This window comes from Protopterus annectens, chromosome 17.part0, assembly GCF_019279795.1.
Source record: "Protopterus annectens isolate FY-2018-M chromosome 17.part0, PAN1.0, whole genome shotgun sequence".
NCBI classification, from domain to species: Eukaryota; Metazoa; Chordata; order Ceratodontiformes; family Protopteridae; genus Protopterus; species Protopterus annectens.
In genome coordinates this window covers 693,668,718-693,689,237 of record NC_056751.1, presented here as the reverse complement: position 1 = coordinate 693,689,237, position 20,520 = coordinate 693,668,718, and the positions used below count along the sequence as shown (strand labels likewise).

The following is a 20,520-nucleotide window of genomic DNA, read 5'->3' as shown; positions in this document are numbered from 1 at the left end:
CTATAGAAAGAGAAAATAAATAAAGGCTGCATTATGTTGTATCAGATCTTACTTTATCAAGAACCATTAATGAGAGCCCAGTCCAATAAATGGTCTGAAAATTACAGACAAATTCTATCTGAGGTGCAAGCCCCCTTCATGCACCTGTGCTTAATATAACTGACTTTAACGTTTTCACTGGTAGGTTGAATACACTTTCTTAGAGTAGTGCTTTGCTCTGAGACACTGGCTGTCAGTGCTAGATCTCTCATTTAAAAGCAGTGGTTTGCTAACTGTGAACTCCTTACTGCATGCCCAGCTCTTTTAGTTTTCTTCACATTCATCTTTTAATCCCTTAGCTAGTAACCCCCATCAGAAAAGTTTCAAAATCCTACATCTGGTGCCTGTAAGTATGTTTAATCGCTTCAACTTGAGATCTCTGTGCTTTTGCTATTCATTGTCAGATGAAAGGAGGATTACTAGGGAAAGGCCAGTGGAAGATGATAAGTAGGTTGAGGACCCGGCCTACTTTTATCCACTCCAGGGACCCATGCAAACAGTAGGAGGGGTCTATGTGCCGCTATTAGCCAGTGTGTACATACCATAAAAACCCATCAGCCTTCAGCCATTAAGCTACCGACTAGATGTTGTTCAGTTGCCCAGCCTGGGTTACCCAAGATAGCTCTACTAAACAAAAGGTGGACATGAAACCAATTAACCTGTTAAAATGAACTAAGGATCGCTAAAGTAAGTACAGGTTCATGGACTGGATGCTGCTTGGAAGTGGATGACATGATAGTAAGGAGGGAACCGGACATCTTGTGTTTCCAGGAGACAAAGTGGATGGGCAGTGCAGCAAGGCCACCTGGCTTAGGAATGCAAAGTCAATGACTAGTGCTCATCCTGAGTAGTACAGTCATACTCTGTCTGCCACCCCTAGCAGTTTGTGACACTGAAGAAAAGAGCATATGTAGGCAGTACCTACAGGACCTACTAGATGCAGCTGGATAACATGAGCTGCTGTTGATAATGAGGGACCTGAATGCTCATATCCGGACAGATAGAACAGGATGTGTGACCTGCCCCGGTCCTCATAGGTGGGGCAATGGCAATAATGAAGGAGAGGCCATTCTAGACTTCTGCATAGCACATGCTTTATGGTAGCCAACACATGGTTCACCAAGAGAAACAGTGACAAGATAACATACGTGACTAATCAACATGCAACGCAGGTAGACTTCTTCCTAGGAAAGAAAGGTCATGGGGTAGAATCAAAGATTTTAAAGTGATCCCCAGTGAAACTATTGGCCTATCCTAGAAAAAGTAAGAGCAACACTAAGGAATTGAAGTCAGCTGTAATCAGCAATCAGAAAAGGCCCTAAGGTCAATTGAAACTGAACTGGAATGACAGCATAGGAATGCAAGGAAATAATCAAGGCATGAGCACCCGAGGAAGAAGAGGAAGCAATAAATGAAGTCAAAGAAGAATGGCAATAATTTAAAACAGCATGCATGAAGACTATAGAAAATATACGTTGCCATGCATGAAGACTATAGAAAATATATGTGGCCATGCATGAAGACTATAGAAAATATACGTGACCATGCATGAAGACTATAGAAAATATATGTGGCCATGCATGAAGACTATAAAAAATATACGTGGCCATGCATGAAGTCTATAGAAAATATACATGACCATGCATGAAGACTATAGAAAATATATGTGTCCATGACAGACTTTGAAGTAAGGTGCTTTAGGGAGATCTGGTGATACAATATAGAAGTTCAGGAAATTATCAAAAAAATAAAAAGGAGTGCAGGAAAAAGTAAGAGCTAGAAAAGACGGACAAGGCTAAGAAGAAATATAAGCTGGCTAATAAAGGGGCTAAGAAAGCAGTCGCAATAGCAAAGAACTAGACTTTAGAAGCAAGATACCAGCTTCTGGGAAGAAACTCATTAGATGCAAGAAAGAAACTCTACCAAGTTATAAGGTAAACAGAGAAAGAGAGTCAGCAGAGACTTTTCATAAGGGATTGAAGCAACGACCTGCTTACCAGTGCACAGGACCTCAAAGGCAGACAGAAGGAGTACAACCTCACAGAAGCTGTACTGCCCCATAGATATTCCATGATGAACTAGGAAGAAGAGCCCGACCTAGAAAATGTTTGAACAGCACTAAGGAAAATGAAATCAGGGAAAGCAGCAGGTCCAGATAAGATTACATCAGATATGATCAAGCTGTTGTGGAGTTAGGGAGAAGCGGCTCCTGAGGGTAGTCATAGTAGTATGGAGAGAAAGGCATAGTCTAGATGACTGTAGAATAAGCATTCTACTGGCAGTGTACAAGAGTAAAGGGGGTATTCGTAACTGGGCAGTAAAGAGGAATCAAGCTCCTCTCGCATTGCATGAATGTGCAAGCGATAGTGATTGGTAAATAAATACGTAGAGTAGTAGAAAGTTAGATGGGAGAGGAGCAGGACAAAATCAGATCAGGATACAGCACAACCAACCTTATGTAGTCACATACATACTGCAGAAGCGACATGAGGAAAAAGTCCAGCTGTGCATTTCTGTGCTTGGAGAATATATATGATAAGGTCACAAGAAAGATGGTTTGGGAAAAAATTCTGAAACTTTGATAGAATTACTGTAGGCTATGTACAAAAACCAAATAACATAAGTACTAACTGTGTTTGGAGACACAAAGGTGTTCAGAATGGGAGTGGAAATGCATCAGTGCTCACCCCTGAGCCCATTGCTGTTCATAACAGTGACAGACTACATTACCAAGCAAGTCAGAGGGGACAGATCAGCAAAGTTGCTTTAGCAGACAATCTGGCATTTCAGGCAGTCTCTGAATGAGAACTTTAGCAAATGTTAAGGGAATGGAATGTAAAACTGAAGGCACAAGGGGATGAAACTGAGTACAGACAAGACAGCAGTCATACTAGCCAAAGGGGGAAATCAAAGATGCTGAAAATGGAGATAAAAGGGAAATAGTGGAACAGTTTAACAGCTTCAAATATCTGGGAGAGGTGGTTGATGAAAAGGGAAGTCTGAATGAGGATGTCAAAGCTAGAATCGGAGGGGCTGCAGCCAACTGGCACAGAGTGTCATGGATAGTGTAAGACAGAAGAATGCCAAAGAAGATGAAAAGAAAGGTGTACAAAACAGTGGTTCAACCAACCCTCCTGTAGGTTTCAGAAACATGAGCAGTAAAAGCAGAGCAGTTGAGGATGCTAGAGGGGATGGAGAAGAAGTACTTGAGATGGGTGGAAGGATCCATATTGTGGGACAGACAAAGAAATGAGGACATCAGAGCAGGAACCAAAGTATCTGTAATTGTTGAAAAAGTCAGTAGGTAGAAGACTATGGTGGCTCAGGCACCTGAGTAAGAAAGCAGATGAAGAAGAACTGGGAGAAATAGGAAGAAGGCAAGAGGAAACAAGGACATACAGCAAAGGGATGGATTGTGTGAGAGACGATATGCAACAGCCGGGCTTGACTGTTGAAGAAGGTAGGAGAGTGGTGAAGAATAGAGAGAGGGAGATGGCCCCAACCTCATGTAGAAAATGTGGAAAAAGGGGCTGACAAATGATGATAATGTTGACCATCTCAGACTTTTACAATGTCTTTGTAAATGTGCTTCCAGTGGAAAATGCCTTTCAGTGGATGAATCAAAGTTGTGCTACAGTTCAGTTATATAAGAAGTATAAATGTTGAAATGATATACTGCAGGTATAGTTTGAAACATATTATCCCAAACTAAATATAAAAATGTAAAATAATACATCTGGGAAGGAGACACACAAGAAAAGCATACACATCTGAATGGTGGGGTTAGTATCAATAAACAACTTAGTTTAGGTGGGAGGTTGGCATAATGGTTAAGGTGTTTACCTTGCAAACACAAGGTGCAGGGTTTGATTCTCACATGGGGTAGTTGACTAGGCTTAAAATGACCCACAAGTGGAGTTAGCCTAGTAATAATATATGAACCTATAAACTATGAACAAAGAACAGAGTCATCTGAAAGTAATCATGCTAGATATTACCAAACCGTTTAAGAATACAGCAAAGGCAGCAGATACATTATGAAACAAAAAGATAGTGCTTGGAAAACCTGGACTAAAACTAAACAACAACCTCTTCTTCAAAAATACAGGCAACTGAGGAACCTTGCAAAAAGACATACAACTAATGACTAAAAGTTATACTATAGCTCTGCTCAGCTTAACAACAAATCCAATCCTCGAAAATTTTGCTCAACTCTCAACAACATCCTCTATCCTGGAAAGCCCTCTAATCCCTCCCCATACCCTAACTCTTCCTCTCAATAAACAGCTACCCTCCTGAATAAACACTTTATCTCTTCCATCCAAAATCTGGTACCTCTAAGCCAAACACTACCTCGACACCCACCCCTCCAAGTCCCACTAACACAACTTTGTTTTCATTTGAGCCAGCTCCCATTACTTACATCAAATCTCTACCACTCAAGCTAAAACCTTGCTCTCCTTCCACTGACAATCTATCTCCTACATTCCTCAAACTTGCTGCTGACTCAATTGCCTATCCTATATCTATACTAATTAATCAAGCTATTCTAGAATCAACTGTCCCCACCCTTTGGAAATTTTTCTTTACTATCCTCTTCATAAAGGTGGAAACTTCACTGACCCCTCAAACTACCGACCCATTGCCATTCTGTCCCCCCTTTCCAAGATATTAGAAAAATGTATTCACTCACAGCTTCTCAATCACCTCCTCATGCACCACTTACTTACCCCTACCCAACATGGATTTTGTCCTCACCACAGCACCACCACTGCCCTCCTCTCCTTCACTCATATCATTGCAGAGGCTCTAGACAACAATAAACTCATTTCCTGTCTCTTCCTGGATCTCTCCAAAGCCTTTGATACTGTCTCTAATCCTCTACTACTATCCAAACTCGCAAATTTCTACCTATCCCCCTCCACACTTGCCTAGTTTAATAGTTACCTATCTGGCTGGGAACAATCTGTCCAATGGCTCTCATTCTCCTCATCTTTCCTTCCCATCTCCACTGGTGTTCCTCAAGGCTCCATCTTGGGACCCCTTTTGTTTAACATCTTCACCAATGATCTTTACACTTCATAGGTTCATAGGTTCATAGGTTCATACTAGGCTATCTGCCCTAGGGCATTTATAAGCCTAGCCAGAGTATGTTTGGCTTTCGCCACCCATTTTAAATTAATTTTGCTATGCCCTTTTTCGAGGTTAGTATACTGTGCCTCTGTCTAACAGTGACACAGAAGTGATACCCGGGGTAAAACTACAATCTCCCATCCACTCATCAAGATTCCTCTTGAAGAGAGTCAATGAGGGACTCTTCCTAACCTGGACTGGGATTTTATTCCAGAGTGAAGGGAGCCTCTGGGTTATGAATCTGTCCCTCCAGCATGTCCTATTTACTTCAGTGCTGAGGTTCAAGTCTCTCGAGCACGTAGCTCAATGGGATTTGGATTTTTTGAGGTGCAGCATGTCCCTTAATTCCAGGTTGGACATGGCTTTATACATCAGGCACAGGTCGCCTCTGAGCAGGCGGTATGCCACTGAGTAGAGCTGGAGTTTCTTTAACCGAGCAGCATATGGCATCTGTTTGAGCCCTTTGATCCTCTTGGTGAGGTACTTTTGGGGTCTTTCCAGTTGCTGCAAGTGTTTGGTAAGGTACATCCCAAAAGGGGCATTGTACTCGATTATGGGCCTGATGAGGGATGAGTAAAGAGGCACAATGTCCTCCCCTGATCTAGATGTGAATCCCTTCATGATTAGGTGGGCTATATAAAATGTTTTTCTAACCACTTTGGCCACATGGTTGTCAAATGAGAGATTGCTATCAACTTGGGTCCCAGGTCCCTAATTACTTCTTCTGTAATTAATGGATTACCACCTATGTGGTAATTTGTGGGCACTTTGTTTTTGCCAAAGGGGATGACTATACACTTTTTGGCATTTAGCTTGAGGCCATGGCTCTGGCACCAGTTGTCTGTTTCTATGAGGCCCTTTTGGAGGATGCTTGTGTCAGCTGGAGAGTCGATTATGGCGCCCAGTTAGCAGTAATCTGTGAACTTGGTTAGCCACAGTCCTTCCATGTTGGCCTGTACCTCCGAGAAATATATACCGAACAAGAGAGGTCCCAGGACTGAGCCTTGTGGGATGCCACTTGTAACTGGTTTGGAGTCTGACATGGCTCCAGCAATTCTAACCATGTGGGTTCTGTCATGCAAAGAATCCTCCCTTATTCAGTATGCTGACAACTCCACACTTATATGCATCTCAAATAACATTCCCGAACTACACTCCCTGACCCAACAAGCCCTACTATCCACTGAACAATGGCTCTCTCACAACCTACTGATCCTAAATCCCAAAAAGACCAAACTCCTACTTTTCCTACACCATTCTCTTTCTCATCACAAAACCTCCTTTTTTATTACGTCTTCTAACAATACAACTATCCAACTTGACACCCACACAAAACTCCTAGGGGTCATTATCGATGATGAACTAAAGTTCAACCTACATATACTCCAGTGTATAAAAAAAAAAAAACAAACCAGAAACTAGATCTGCTATATCGGAACAAAAAATTCCTAACCCCTGAATCTAGACTTACCCTGGGCCAGGCACTCCTCCTCCCCTCCCTCTTATACACCGCCCCAGTTCTTACCAATATCCAGGCCTCCACTTTAAACAAACTCCAACAGACTTACCATAAAATAGCCAGATTCATTACTAACTCCCCATACAACTCACACCACTGCATTTCTTTAAACTCTCTTCAATGGCTTGAACTTCCCCAATTTCTGCTGTCTTATCAATTTCATATGCTACACTCTATTCTTTATAAAACCTCCTTCTGTCCATCTCTATCTTCCTTAGTCTCCATCTACATCCCATGCCGGACCCTCCATACTTCTAACCAACAATTACTTGATGTCTATCACCCAAAAAGGTCAGTAGGCAAACTACTCTACAAACACTCCCTTGCCCATGCTTGGAACAAACTTCCCCTTGACTTACGTTCAATCTCCTACACCTCACACTTTAAAAATGAACTAAAAGCTTATTTTTCTCAATTCCAGGACCTGCCCTTGCCATGACCCCACCTAGTCTTCCTTCCCTTTATGTACCCTCAAAAGGACCACACTTAGTACCTCATTACACCTCTCTCGCTAATGTGTCTACTATGCATTTGCATAATTTTATACAAACAAAAAAATGTTATTGTTGACCTGTTGAACTATATCAATGTAAAATTATGTTACTAAGCTTCTTCTTAATGCAACTTTAACTTTATGCATGTAACCCAACATATGTAAATCTTTTTGCTATAACTGCTATTATATCAATATTGTTTAATATTGTACTTGTTTAAAAATATGCTACTGGAACTTTTCTCCTCGGGTCTCCACTGAAAATGGGCCACAAGCCCAGTTGGACAAACCCGGTTAACAAATGTCAATAAATAAATAAATAAATAATACCGTTCTGGGATTTATGGCATTAGCTATCACCAATCGAATATAAGAAGTTGATATTCCTCATTACAAATTTTATTTAACATTTGTTGACTGGAAAAGTCCAACTAGGACAGAGCATATTTTCTGCAGAAGCCCGGGAAAAATGCTTCACATGTATGTCTTTGGAAATGTGGGAGGAAATCCACACAAACACAGGGAGGACATGCAGACTCTGTACAGAAGACACCCCAGCTGAGAATAGAGCGAGAGAACCTCTTGCTCTGAGACGACAATGTTAACTGCTGCACTACTGCACCACCCGAATGCTTATTATGACCTCATTTAGAATAGTGTATGCAGTTCCTAAAAGCTCATTAGTATAATAACAAGACTGCCTTAAGGAAGTCCAGTTGAAGACAACAAAAGTATATGTGGTCTGCATTCAAAGATATAGAGAAGAAACTAAAATACTTTATATCCAAATTTACTTAGGAAAGCAAGTAGGGTAAGAGCATGCTAGAACATCTTTAAGTGTCTCAAAAGAACCCATACATTTTTGGTGGGGTCCATATTTACAAAACAAATGTTTGAGAAGAAAAGGGACATAATATTAGAACATAACATAGGCTGACTGTGAGAGATATGAGAGGTGCATTATTTTCATGGTAATAGTTGCAGTTGATTTGAAAATACTTCATGAAAATGTAATGAGGAAAAAGACTTACAGAATTCTGTTAAGTGTTGTAGAATGATATGACCATCTTTACAAGTAGTAGAGAAATGAGTAAATTCTTCCATGAATAATATGCAACTCATCTTATGAAAAAGGTGAGAAGGCTACATAGCCTGCCTTATTAACTACAGCTTTGCCAATAATAGATGTTTAAAGTTATATATAATACACTGCTGCACAAAGCTGGTTGATTGCAGAGATGGAAGTTCACAAAAAGTGCCCTTAAATGTTCATGCATTCCATGTTGCCGATATTTATTACTCTTAGTCTCCCTTGTCCACTCCACTGGAGGTACTTTGGCATAACGGATATGGACTGCATGTTAAAACCCATGATTTTTATAGTCAGGGCATTAAGGCTACACTTTGAACTATGAGCAGCTCACAGGAATAATAGACTATTTAAGAGGATCAAATGGACTGCCATTTTAGTTACAAGAGAGATTCTTTCCTGCATGGTCCTGGAGCTGTTATCAGCTCTTGGATGCAACCACATTATGATTTGATGTAGCAAAACACAAAATACCAAAACAAATGGGTTTTACCTAGTCCATCAAAAAGCTTAGTCCATAGTAAAATCCCCAAAACTGCTTTTTTGCAGGGGGTAATCCCACCTGCACCTTCCTATGTGGGAAGAAGGTTGCGCCTTCCACCCCTGCTACTTTAAATATACCAACTCCAAGATGATACAACAGCTAGGAAAAAGAGAAATTCCCTTTCACCATTATTTGATAATTTTCAGGAAAACCCAAACCACATGCAAATTATTAGTGTAAATGAGCAGAACTTGATCATTGAATTACTCGGAAAAATATGTTAACCTGCAGTTAGCCAAACACTTGCATCATCGGAATAAAAAAAAAAAGAAAAACCAGAATGTAATCCCACAAACTGAATTTTGCCTCAAGCAGTACTGATGTAAGGAATGTAACTGCATGGTTAAAGTTTGGCCAGCAATGCCACGTATCATTATAGTCTCCCCTACACATGCATGAGGTAAAACCACATAGGTTCATAGGTTCATACTAGGCTATCTGCCCTAGGGCATTTATAAGCCTAGCCAGAGTGTGTTTGGCTTTTGCCACCCATTTTAAAAGTAATTTTGCTATGCCCTTTTCCAAGGTTAGTATACTGTGCCTCTGTCTAACAGTGACACAGAAGTGATACTCGGGGTAAACCTACTATCTCCCATCCACTCATCAAGATTCCTCTTGAAGAGAGTCAATGAGGGACTCTGCCTAACCTGGACTGGGATTTTATTCCAGAGTGAAGGGAGCCTCTGCGTTATGAATCTGTCCCTCCAGCATGTTCTATTTGTTTCATTGCTGAGGTTCAAGTCTCTCGAGCGTGTAGCTCGATGGGATTTGGATTTTCTGAGGTGCAGCATGTCCATTAATTACGGGTTGGACATGGCTTTATACGTCAGGCACAGATTGCCTCCGAACAGGCGGTATGTCACTGAGTAGAGCTGGAGTTTCTTTAACCGGGCAGCATATGGCATCTGTTTGAGCCCTTTGATCCTCTTGGTGAGGTACTTTTGGGGTCTTTCCAGTTGCTGCAGGTGTCTAGTAAGGTACATCCCAAAAGGGGCATTGTACTCAATTATGGGCCTGATGAGGGATGAGTAAAGAGGCACGATGACTTCCCCTGATCTAGATGTGAATCCCTTCATGATTAGGTGGGCTATATAAAATGTTTTTCTAACCAATTTGGCCACATGTTTGTCAAATGAGAGATTGCTATCAACTTGGGTCCCCAGGTCCCTAATTACTTCTTCCGTACTTAATGGATTACCACCTATGTGGTAATTTATGGGCACTTTGTTTTTGCCAAAGGGGATGACTGTACACTTCTTGGCATTTAGCTTGAGGCCATGGCTCTGGCACCAGTTGTCTGTTTCTATGAGGCTGTTTTGGAGGATGCATGTGTTGGCTGGAGAGTCGATTATAGCACCCAGTTTGCAGTCATCTGCAAACTTGGTCAGCCACAGTCCTTCCATGTTGGCCTGTACCTCCGAGAAATATATACCGAACAGGAGAGGTCCCAGGACTGAGCCTTGTGGGACACCACTTGTAACTGGTTTGGAGTCTGACATGGCTCCAGCAATTCTAACCATGTGGGTTCTGTCCTTGAGCCAGTTTGCAACCCGTCTAGTGACATAGGGGTTTATATTTAAGCTGGTGAGCTTATCTATAATGCCCGAGTGGGGTATTGTATCGAAGGCTTTTGCGAGGTCCAGGTCGGCTGTGTGGACCACCTTCCCCTCGTCAATGGCCTTGGTAACTGTTTCAAAGAAATCGACCAGGTTTAAGAGGCAGGATCTTCCCTTAACAAAGCCGAACTGGGTAGGATCCAGTGTCTGTAGGTCCCCAATATATTTTTTTATGAGGTCCATGATGATCCTTTCCATAGCTTTGCAGACCAAGCTAGTCAGGCTTATGGGATGATAGTTTCCAGGATCCGTTGAGGCACCACCTTTGTGGAGAGGGACCACTGTTGCTGTACACCACTCTTTGGGTACATATCCTGTGGTAAGGCTGAGATTGAACAGTAGTTTTATGTTTGGGTTTAGCTCTTCTTGGAGTTCATGTAGGATGCAGCCCGGGACACCGTCTGGTCCCATTGATGCTGTGTTTTTTGCCTTGGAGAGGGCGGCTCTTACCTGAGCATCTGAGATGTCAGGGGGGCAGCACTCTGCTGGGATAGATATTTACCCTTTTGGTGGGGAAGGGGGGGGGGGAGTTTGCACTGAACCTGTCAGCTAGGATGTTGGCAATGTCGGTGGGTTCGGTGCATTTTTTGTCATTTTGCACCAATTCTGAGCATATCTGGGAATTCCCACCCAGGTTCCTAACATAATTAAAGAAAGCCTTGTGATTATCCTTAGTGTCCTGTGCAATTTTTCTCTTGAAGCTGGTCTTAGACGATTTTATGAGTGCCCGTAGTTTTTTGCTAACACTGATCAGAGATGCCTTCCCTTTTTGGGATTTTGCTCTATCATGTAGTAGCTTCCTCCTTCTATTGTATAGTTTGTTTATGGCTGGGGTCCACCAGACAGGATGTCTGCCTTTGGAGGATTGGGTCTTGGTTTTATATGGGATTGCATGATCCATGCATTCCTGAAGGTGTTCATAAAATGCGTTTATAAAGGATTCTGCAGTCTGGGCTGTATTTTCCACAGGCCCAGGGGCTTTGAAGGATTCCACCTCAGTTTTGAGGATTGTGAAATTTGCTTTAGAGAAGTTTTTCACTGTGGTTTTCTGGGCAGGGGGTGGGGTCAGAATGAGAATATCCAGTGAGATTAGTTTATGGTCTGATCTTACCAGTGAGGGATAAACTTCTGGTCTGGAGCATAGAGTCCCCATGTTGGTGATGATCAGGTTCAGTACGTTTTCCCCTCTTCTGGGAGTGGTAACAAGTTGTTCCATAGCATTTGAGTTTATAAATTCTAGGAACCTTTGAGCTAGGGTGTTGGAGCTAGAGTAATGCTCCCAGTCTATGTTTGGGTAGTTGAAGTCGCCCAATATAATGGTCTTTGGAGAGACCTTCATATTTTCCAGTGTTCTCAGGAAGGCCGAGTGGGGTTCCTGGGTTTGGGATGGTGGTCTGTAGCAGGCTATAAACTGGAAGGAAGTTTTACCCACTGTTAGTTGCACATGGATAGTCTCTGATGCTTTGTGCTGTGCCACCAACCTGGAGGTGTGGGTATCTTTGACGAATATTGATACTCCCCCTCCTTTTCTGGTTCAGTCCAAGTTTTGGGGCCGAAAAGCATGGTATGAGGTATAACCTGGCAGTGCTGGGGTGCTTTCGGGAGCCTTGAACCAGGTTTCTGTTACTGCACAGATATCAATGTTCTCCATGCACACCAGTAACCCACACACAAAAAAAAAAAACAAAAAACAAAAAACAAAAAAAACCCAAAGATGAATGGCACAACACGGAATGCTTTTACCGATAAAAAGTTATTGCTGATGTGATTTCTAAGTATACACTGGCAATCATTCACTTCATTAGGGAGATTTCTCTTCTTTTTGAGTTGGAGCAACCATGGAGTTGGTATCTATAAGTCTGGGGTGCACAAGATGCAGGGGGACTAATCCCCTGCAAAAAAAAAAAAAAAAAAAAAAAAAAAAAAAAAAAGGATTTTTTTCACACTTTTGGATTTCAAGCATTTTTTTCGATTTTTGGGAAGTCAGTGTTTCATAGTAGAAGCATTACTGCATCCTCTTTCAAAAAAATTATTGTAGTTGGCTTTATAAGTTGTTGAATGTCATTTATCTGCAGCAAAGTGTGATTAAAATAATTTTTGTTGAGTTACCATAAGTCTGAGAGATGGACTTTTCCCTTGCAATACTGAAACCCATGTTAGCTCTAAGCATATGGGGCCGCATTTGCTAGGAGATTGTCCTCTACTTTAAAAGTTGAATTTGTAAATGCGTGCTATTTGTCAAATGCAATTTTAATAGGGACACTGTGAAGAAACAATATTATGTGGGTTGAGACTGATGTGTCAACATATGACCAAAAAGAGTTTTATAGGAACAAAAGGACATGATTGTTACATTTAAGATAGCTGACTTAGAAGATATTAGAGGAAACATTACTACATCTATGAGAGGGTAGTTGACTGGAAAAGCGTATCCCTAAAAGTAATGCAATCAAAAACAGCAACAGTATTCAGATGTGCATGGAAATATAATGCCAATTGCTAATAAAAGCTGAAAATAAAGTAAAATAAAATAAAATACAAAATAAATAAAAGTTCCCCAGCACCTGCTGAGAAGCTACTAGTCTAGTGGGACAAACCTGGTCAACAAAAAACAAATAAAATAAATGATTTGTGTTGCATGGCAATCACTATATGACCATAAAAACAGCGTACTGACCTCATTATCTTCTCTTCCAATATTTTGTAAATTTACTGTCACTTTTAGATTTGTGTATAAATCAATGAAGCAATACTTTTATTAATATAGTCTATTATATATTTTAGAATAAAAAATTCATAATTTAGTTTTCAGGGGAAGAAAAATGTAGTTAAGGTCAAGAAAACTAAAGAATATAGGAGAATCATATTTCAAGCATCTAATATTTGTTGCCTCTTTCCTGATTTGTGAATTGAGTTGAGAATGTGTCATTATTTATGTCTCATTTTGTTTAAAATGAACAGCATGTTTATGACCACTTTGGTGGGTATCAAAACAGACTACGGGTATCTGCACTTTGGTTATCACTCTTATGTGCAAGTATAAAGTGCATTCTTTGTTATTCCCTATTCATTTGCAGCCACAAAAAAATCTTAAAATTATGGTTTTGTGGCAGTTAATGACAAAATTAGTCATGATAGGTTAATATTAGACTAACCTTCTTTGTGGGTTATTTAAACCTAGCCATTTACCCCATCTGAGAATCAAACCCTGGATTGTAAGGTAAACACCTTAACCATTATGTCAACCCCCCACCATAATTTATTTCCCTGAATTTTTATTAAGACAACACAGGTGCCATAGAGGGTATAATGATTTTTAGTTAATGTTTCTTTTTTCTTTTAAAGTTATGGTTTACAATAAACTGTATGTTTGAAAATAGTCCATTGATAGGCTAAACAAACCATTTAAATATTTCTTCTGTTTTAAAACAAAGGAAGCAGTAAGAAAGGATCCGATAAATATGGAGGGATGGATTTAGACTTTGATGAACCTCAGAAGTCACAGAAAGAAAAGGAAGTTTCAGAAAACAAAGGGAAGAGTGGACAGTCTACAGTGACCATAGTCGATAGCCATAAGTCAGATAACAAAGACCAATCACATCTGGAAGAGGAAACATCCATAATAACGGAAGACAAAATAATTGCAGTAACAGCGCAAAAATACTATGAAGATGATGCTACTTGTGAAGATGGTAATGAAAACTGCAATCAGCCAAATCAGCTTGAAAATGCTGAACCGTTAACAGACAGTGATAAGAATAAAACCAATGAAAAGCAGCAAAGTTTACCAGATATTAATGACGGAAATGATATTGACACAACCCCCTCAAAATCTGTGGTCTCACAGTTCGAGAATGAAGTGCAGATCGATGACCAAATTCATGTTCCAAACTTACCCGATACAAGTATCACAAAAGAAACAGTCAAACAAGAGGAAAGTCAGACAGAAACAACAGAGAGTTCTAAGGTAGCTGAAGAGAATGCAGAAGACAGAAGCAAAGATGACAGCGAGAGGTCAAACATTTTTGACATGAACAGTAAAACAGAAGGCTCAGATAATTTGAATGAAGTAACAGAGATTCAGAGCAGCAAATCACCTGACTCAATAGGCTCTGTGCTTATTGAAGGTGAAACAGAGTCTCAGAAAAACATCAACTCTGAAAATACATCTGAAGATAATGAAGAGAAAGAAGACACAGGAAATGATACCTCAACTGGAGACACCAGTTCTCAAGTAGATGAAGCAAACCAAAAGAGTGACAGTGACAGTACCCTTAATGGGAATAAATCAGGCTCTGAGGATGAAGAAGAAGCCACATATGATGAACACCCACTCAAGCCTATTGTTCCAGAAGATGACATTAAAGAAAGCAGCAATAAAGAAGATGAAAATCAAAATACTGAGGAAGACAGCCAGAACCCAACTGATGAAGTTGAGGAAAAAGAGGAAGAGAACAATAACCCAAGTTATGTTTCTGATCAAACCAAAGGAATCATCATTAATGAAGGAACGAAAAGTGGTGATGAAAGTGCTTTAGACAATGCCAGTAAAGGATCAGGAGGTGAGGAAAGAGAGGAACTGACATCATCAAGCAGTAATTCTGTAGAAGACAACAAAACACCCAGTGAAAATGATGACACTCAAAGCCAACCAAATTCTAGTCTGGGTCATGGGGAAGACATCGGTGATGAGAACACCAGTAATCCATCTTCTGATTCAGGACAAACCAAAGAGGTAACTAGCCCAGAAGAACCAAGTCAAAATGATGTTGCAGACAATACAAGTGAAAGCACAGGACATGAGGAAAGTGATGAGTTGACATCAGCAGACACTGAGTCTGTGGAAGAGACCATAACACCCAGTGAAAATGCCGATGATCAGGGCAAACCAGAATCAGGTGGGGAACATGGAGAAGACATGGATGATGAGAACACCAGTAATCCATCTTCTGATTCAGGACAAACCAAAGAGATAACTAGCCCAGAAGAAACAAGTCAAAATGATGTTGCAGACAATACTAGTGAAAGCACAGGACATGAGGAAAGTGATGAGTTGACATCAGCAGATACTGAGTCTGTAGAAGAGACCATAACACCCAGTGATAATGCCGACAACCAGGACAAACCAGAATCAGGTGGGGAACATGGAGAAGACATGAATGATGAGAACACCAGTAATCCATCTTCTGATTCAGGACAAACAAAAGGGATAGCTATCCAAGAAGAAACAAGTAACAATGACATTGATGATGCAGACAGTGCAAGTGAAGGCTCAGGACATGAGGAAGGTGATAAGATGACATCAGCAAACACTGAGTCTGTGGAAGAGACCATAACACATAGTGAAAATGCAGACAACCAGGGCAAACTAGAATCAGGAGAAGAACATGGAGAAGACATGGATAATGAGAACACTAGTAATCCATCTTCTTATTCAGGACAGACTGAAGAAACAAGTAGCCAAGAAGAAACAAGTAATAATGAAATTGATGATGCAGACAGTGATAGTGAAGGCTCAGGACATGAGGAAGGTGAGGAGATGACATCAGCAGACACTGAATCTGTGGAAGAGACCATAACACATAGTGAAAATGCCGACAATCATGGCAAACCAGAATCAAGTGGGGAACATGGAGAAGACATGGATGATGAGAACACCAGTAATCCATCTTCTGATTCTGGACAAACCAAAGGGATAGCTATCCAAGAAGAAACAAGTAACAATGACATTGATGATGCAGACAGTGCTAGTGAAGGCTCAGGGCATGAGGAAAGTGATGAGATAACGTCAAAAGACACTGAATCTATGGAAGAGACCATAACACCCAGTGTAAATACCAACAACCACGGCAAACCAGAATCAGGTGAAGAACATGGAGAAGACATGGATGATGAGAACACCAGTAATCCATCTTCTGATTCAGGACAAACTGAAGAAACAAGCAGCCAAGAAGAAACAAGTAATAATGAAATTGATGATGCAGACAGTGGTAGTGAAGGCTCAGGACATGAGGAAAGTGATGAGATCACATCAGCAGACACTGAATATGTGGAAGACAATATAATACCCAGTGAAAATGCTGACAACCAGGGCAAACCAGAATCAGGTGAAGAACATGGAGAAGACATGGATGATGAGAACACTAGTAATCCATCTTCTTATTCAGGACAGACTGAAGAAACAAGTAGCCAAGAAGAAACAAGTAACAATGAAATTGATGATGCAGACAGTGCTAGTGAAGGCTCAGGACATGAGGAAGGTGAGGAGATGACATCAGCAGACACTGAATCTGTGGAAGAGACCATAACACCCAGTGAAAATGCCGACAATCATGACAAACCAGAATCAAGTGGGGAACATGGAGAAGACATGGATGATGAGAACACCAGTAATCCATCTTCTGATTCAGGACAAACTGAAGAAACAAGCAGCCAAGAAGAAACAAGTAATAATGAAATTGATGATGCAGACAGTGGTAGTGAAGGCTCAGGACATGAGGAAGGTGAGGAGATGACATCAGCAGACACTGAATCTGTGGAAGACACCATAACACCCAGTGAAAATAACAACATCCAAAACAAACCAGATTCTATTGGGGAACATGGAAATGACAAAGATGAGGAGAACACTAGTAACCCAACTTCTGATTCAGGACAAACTGAAGAAACAAGTAGCCAAGAAGAAACAAGTAACAATGACATTGATGATGCAGACAGTGCTAGTGAAAGCTCAGGACATGAGGAAGGTGATGAGATGAACTCAGCAGACACTGAATCTATGGAAGAGATCATAACACCCAGTGTAAATACCAACAACCACGGCAAACCAGAATCAGGTGAAGAACATGGAGAAGACATGGATGATGAGAACACCAGTAATCCATCTTCTGATTCAGGACAAACTGAAGAAACAAGTAGCCAAGAAGAAACAAGTAACAATGACATTGATGATGCAGACAGTGCTAGTGAAAGCTCAGGACATGAGGAAAGTGATGAGATGACATCAGCAGACACTGAATCTATGGAAGAGACCATAACACCCAGTGTAAATACCAACAACCACGGCAAACCAGAATCAGGTGAAGAACATGGAGAAGACATGGATGATGAGAACACCAGTAATCCATCTTCTGATTCAGGACAAACTGAAGAAACAAGCAGCCAAGAAGAAACAAGTAATAATGAAATTGATGATGCAGACAGTGGTAGTGAAGGCTCAGGACATGAGGAAAGTGATGAGATGACATCAGCAGACACTGAATCTGTGGAAGACACCATAATACCCAGTGAAAATGCCGACAACCAGGGCAAACCAGAATCAGGTGAAGAACATGGAGAAGACATGGATGATGAGAACACCAGTAATCCATCTTCTGATTCAGGACAAACTGAAGAAATAAGCAGCCAAGAAGAAACAAGTAATAATGAAATTGATGATGCAGACAGTGCTAGTGAAGGCTCAGGACAAGAGGAAAGTGATGAGATGACATCAGAAGACACCGAATCTGTGGAAGAGACAATAACACCCAGTGAAAATACCAACAACCACGGCAAACCAGAATCAGGTGAAGAACATGGAGAAGACATGGATGATGAGAACACCAGTAATCCATCTTCTGATTCAGGACAAACTGAAGAAACAAGCAGCCAAGAAGAAACAAGTAACAATGACACTGATGATGCAGACAGTGTTAGTGAAAGCTCAGGACATGAGGAAAGTGATGAGATGACATCAGCAGACACTGAATCTGTGGAAGACACCATAACACCCAGTGAAAATATCAACATCCAAAACAAACCAGATTCTGGTGGGAAACATGGAAATGACAAAGATGAGGAGAACACTAGTAACCCAACTTCTGATTCAGGACAAACTGAAGAAGGCAGCAACCGTAAATCAACATTTAATGATGATGGCAGTACTTCAGTTATTATCAGTGATGGATCAGGAACACATAAAGATGAAGACTCTTCAACAAATGTAGACAGTGCAAATGATGAATCAGAAAGCCTAGAGGATGACTCTTCAGACAGAAATTGTTTTTTCAACAAGAAGCATATTAGACATGGGGATTCCATTTCTTTTAGTTGCGTAACATGGTAAGTTGTTTGCTTGCTTTTCACCCATACAGATACGCCATGTAATGTTTTACTTAATGATAATTTTCTTTCATTGCTTCAGTCAAAAATTAATTTTAAATTTATATCAGGGAAATACATCAATTATAACATCTGAATCATTCAGATATTAAAAGAAAATATTCTTACATGGACATATTATTTTATTTATTTTTCCATTGGAAAGTTAAAGCAATATATCTTTTAAGTATGCCTTGAAGTACTGTTTAAAAGGAATTACCAGCTTTAAAAATAAAACAAACCAATGCAGCACAAAATAAAAATAAAACAAACCAATGCAGCACAAAATAAAAATAAAACAAACCATGCAGCACAAAATAAAAATAAAACAAACCAGATGCAGCACAAAATAAAAATAAAACAAACCAGCACAAAATAAAAATAAAACAAACCAACACAAAATAAAAATAAAACAAACCATATATTAGTAAGGGTTGACTCCATCAGTTAACGGACATTTGTTTTCACTTCAAGTCTCTTGAACTATCTTGAAGTAGTTTGAATGAATCAGTGATAACAGCCGACGTGCAATTTTGGTTCGTTTCTTGTTGCACGTTCCTCGTAGCGGAACAACAGTGGAGCTTTTTTGCTTCCTTGTCGTCTGAAAAGACTTTGTGAACTTACAAGGAAAGGTAATTTTGTCTTATCTTGGACTGAAAGTTATTCACATGCGTTCTGCTTTTTGAATAGAACTGAGTGATTTATAAGAGCTGACACCAACTTTTTATTCATTTAATAAGAATTACCAGCTTTATCCTTTTTACAAACAACACCTTGTATTAAAAATGAGTCTTTAAGTATTGCAGCTGTTGATTTATTCATATGACCCTGTGGTTTGTGTCAATCAGTGCATTATGAGTTTTAGGTATTTTATGCAGATTATTGACAGGGAGGGATAAAAAAAATTGTCACTTGTTCACACACTTTGGATGCTAAAAAATCCCACAGAATAAAAATCAGGGCACTTACATTAGCAGTCTGGTGAGAAAGCAGAGCTGGAAATATTAATAATTTGGGTCTATATTAGATAATCGAAATGGCAGAATTTTGAATGATCTAATTTCGAATCCAGTATCGCGAACACTGAAAACAGTGAAGCTGCACAAAACCAAATTCTTTCCTAGGGAAAGAATTCGGTTGGCCATTGTTGTGGCTTTGCTGTTTTCAGCGATGTGGTGGAAAGTTACAGGTTGGGTTAAGGTAAGTGTGTGATTGTGCAGACGTTCAGGTTAGGACGTGGGTTGGGTGAGTTAGGGCTAGGACGTGGGTCAGGTAATTGTGTGATTGTGACAGAATTTGGGGTTAGGGGCAGGTTAAGTGAGTTAGGATTAGGGTTCGTGTTAGGTGAGTGTGCGATAGTGAGAATTTGGGGTTAGGGGCGGGTTAAGTGAGCTAGGGTTAGAGCACAGGTGAGGTGAGTGTGCGATTGTGAGAATTTGGGGTTATGGGCAGGTTAAGTGAGTTATGGTTAGGGCGCGGGTGAGGTGAGTGTGCAATAGTGACGGATCTTAGGGTTCGGGTCTGGGTTAAGGTAAGTTGATGTACAGTGTATGTGCAGTGTAGTGTAGGGTTAGATGTAACTTTTAAATGTATGTGTGTGGATTGCTGCTTTTTAGTCTGCTTGTGGTGTGTGTGTTTCTTGGGACAGCAAATTTTTTCCCCAGGGAAAAAAATTGCTGTTTTGAGGTTTCGATATTGTTAGGGTTCGGGTTTTGCAGTTCGACATTACTGCATTCGATAATGAGCGGTTTAGATGATCTGATATAGACCCTAATAATTGCATTGCTTTCTTTTGACCTAGGTAACTGTCTCTGTGGTTATATTGTTGCAACTTTATATAGGTAACTCTAGCTAGCATGATGCTATGTCTTTTTGCCAACCTTAGAATTACAAAAAACATTGTCTCATTTTCCTATTGCATTACCTATAATCCACTATCTCAATGAA

The 20,520-nt window shown here is 40.4% G+C and overlaps 1 protein-coding gene across 3 annotated transcripts in view; it reads left to right on the top strand.

The window, feature by feature from the left end:
• The window catches only part of LOC122791664, a 384,215-nt gene that overhangs the window by 191,073 nt on the left and 172,622 nt on the right, over nt 1–20,520 (top strand). For 2 of the 3 annotated variants that reach the window (XM_044059492.1, XM_044059489.1), the window contains one exon: nt 13,869–18,534. In XM_044059492.1, coding sequence (XP_043915427.1) covers nt 13,869–18,534 — 4,666 coding nt within the window. The remainder of the gene's footprint in view (nt 1–13,868; nt 18,535–20,520) is intronic. The other variant, XM_044059493.1, reaches the window with a different exon arrangement.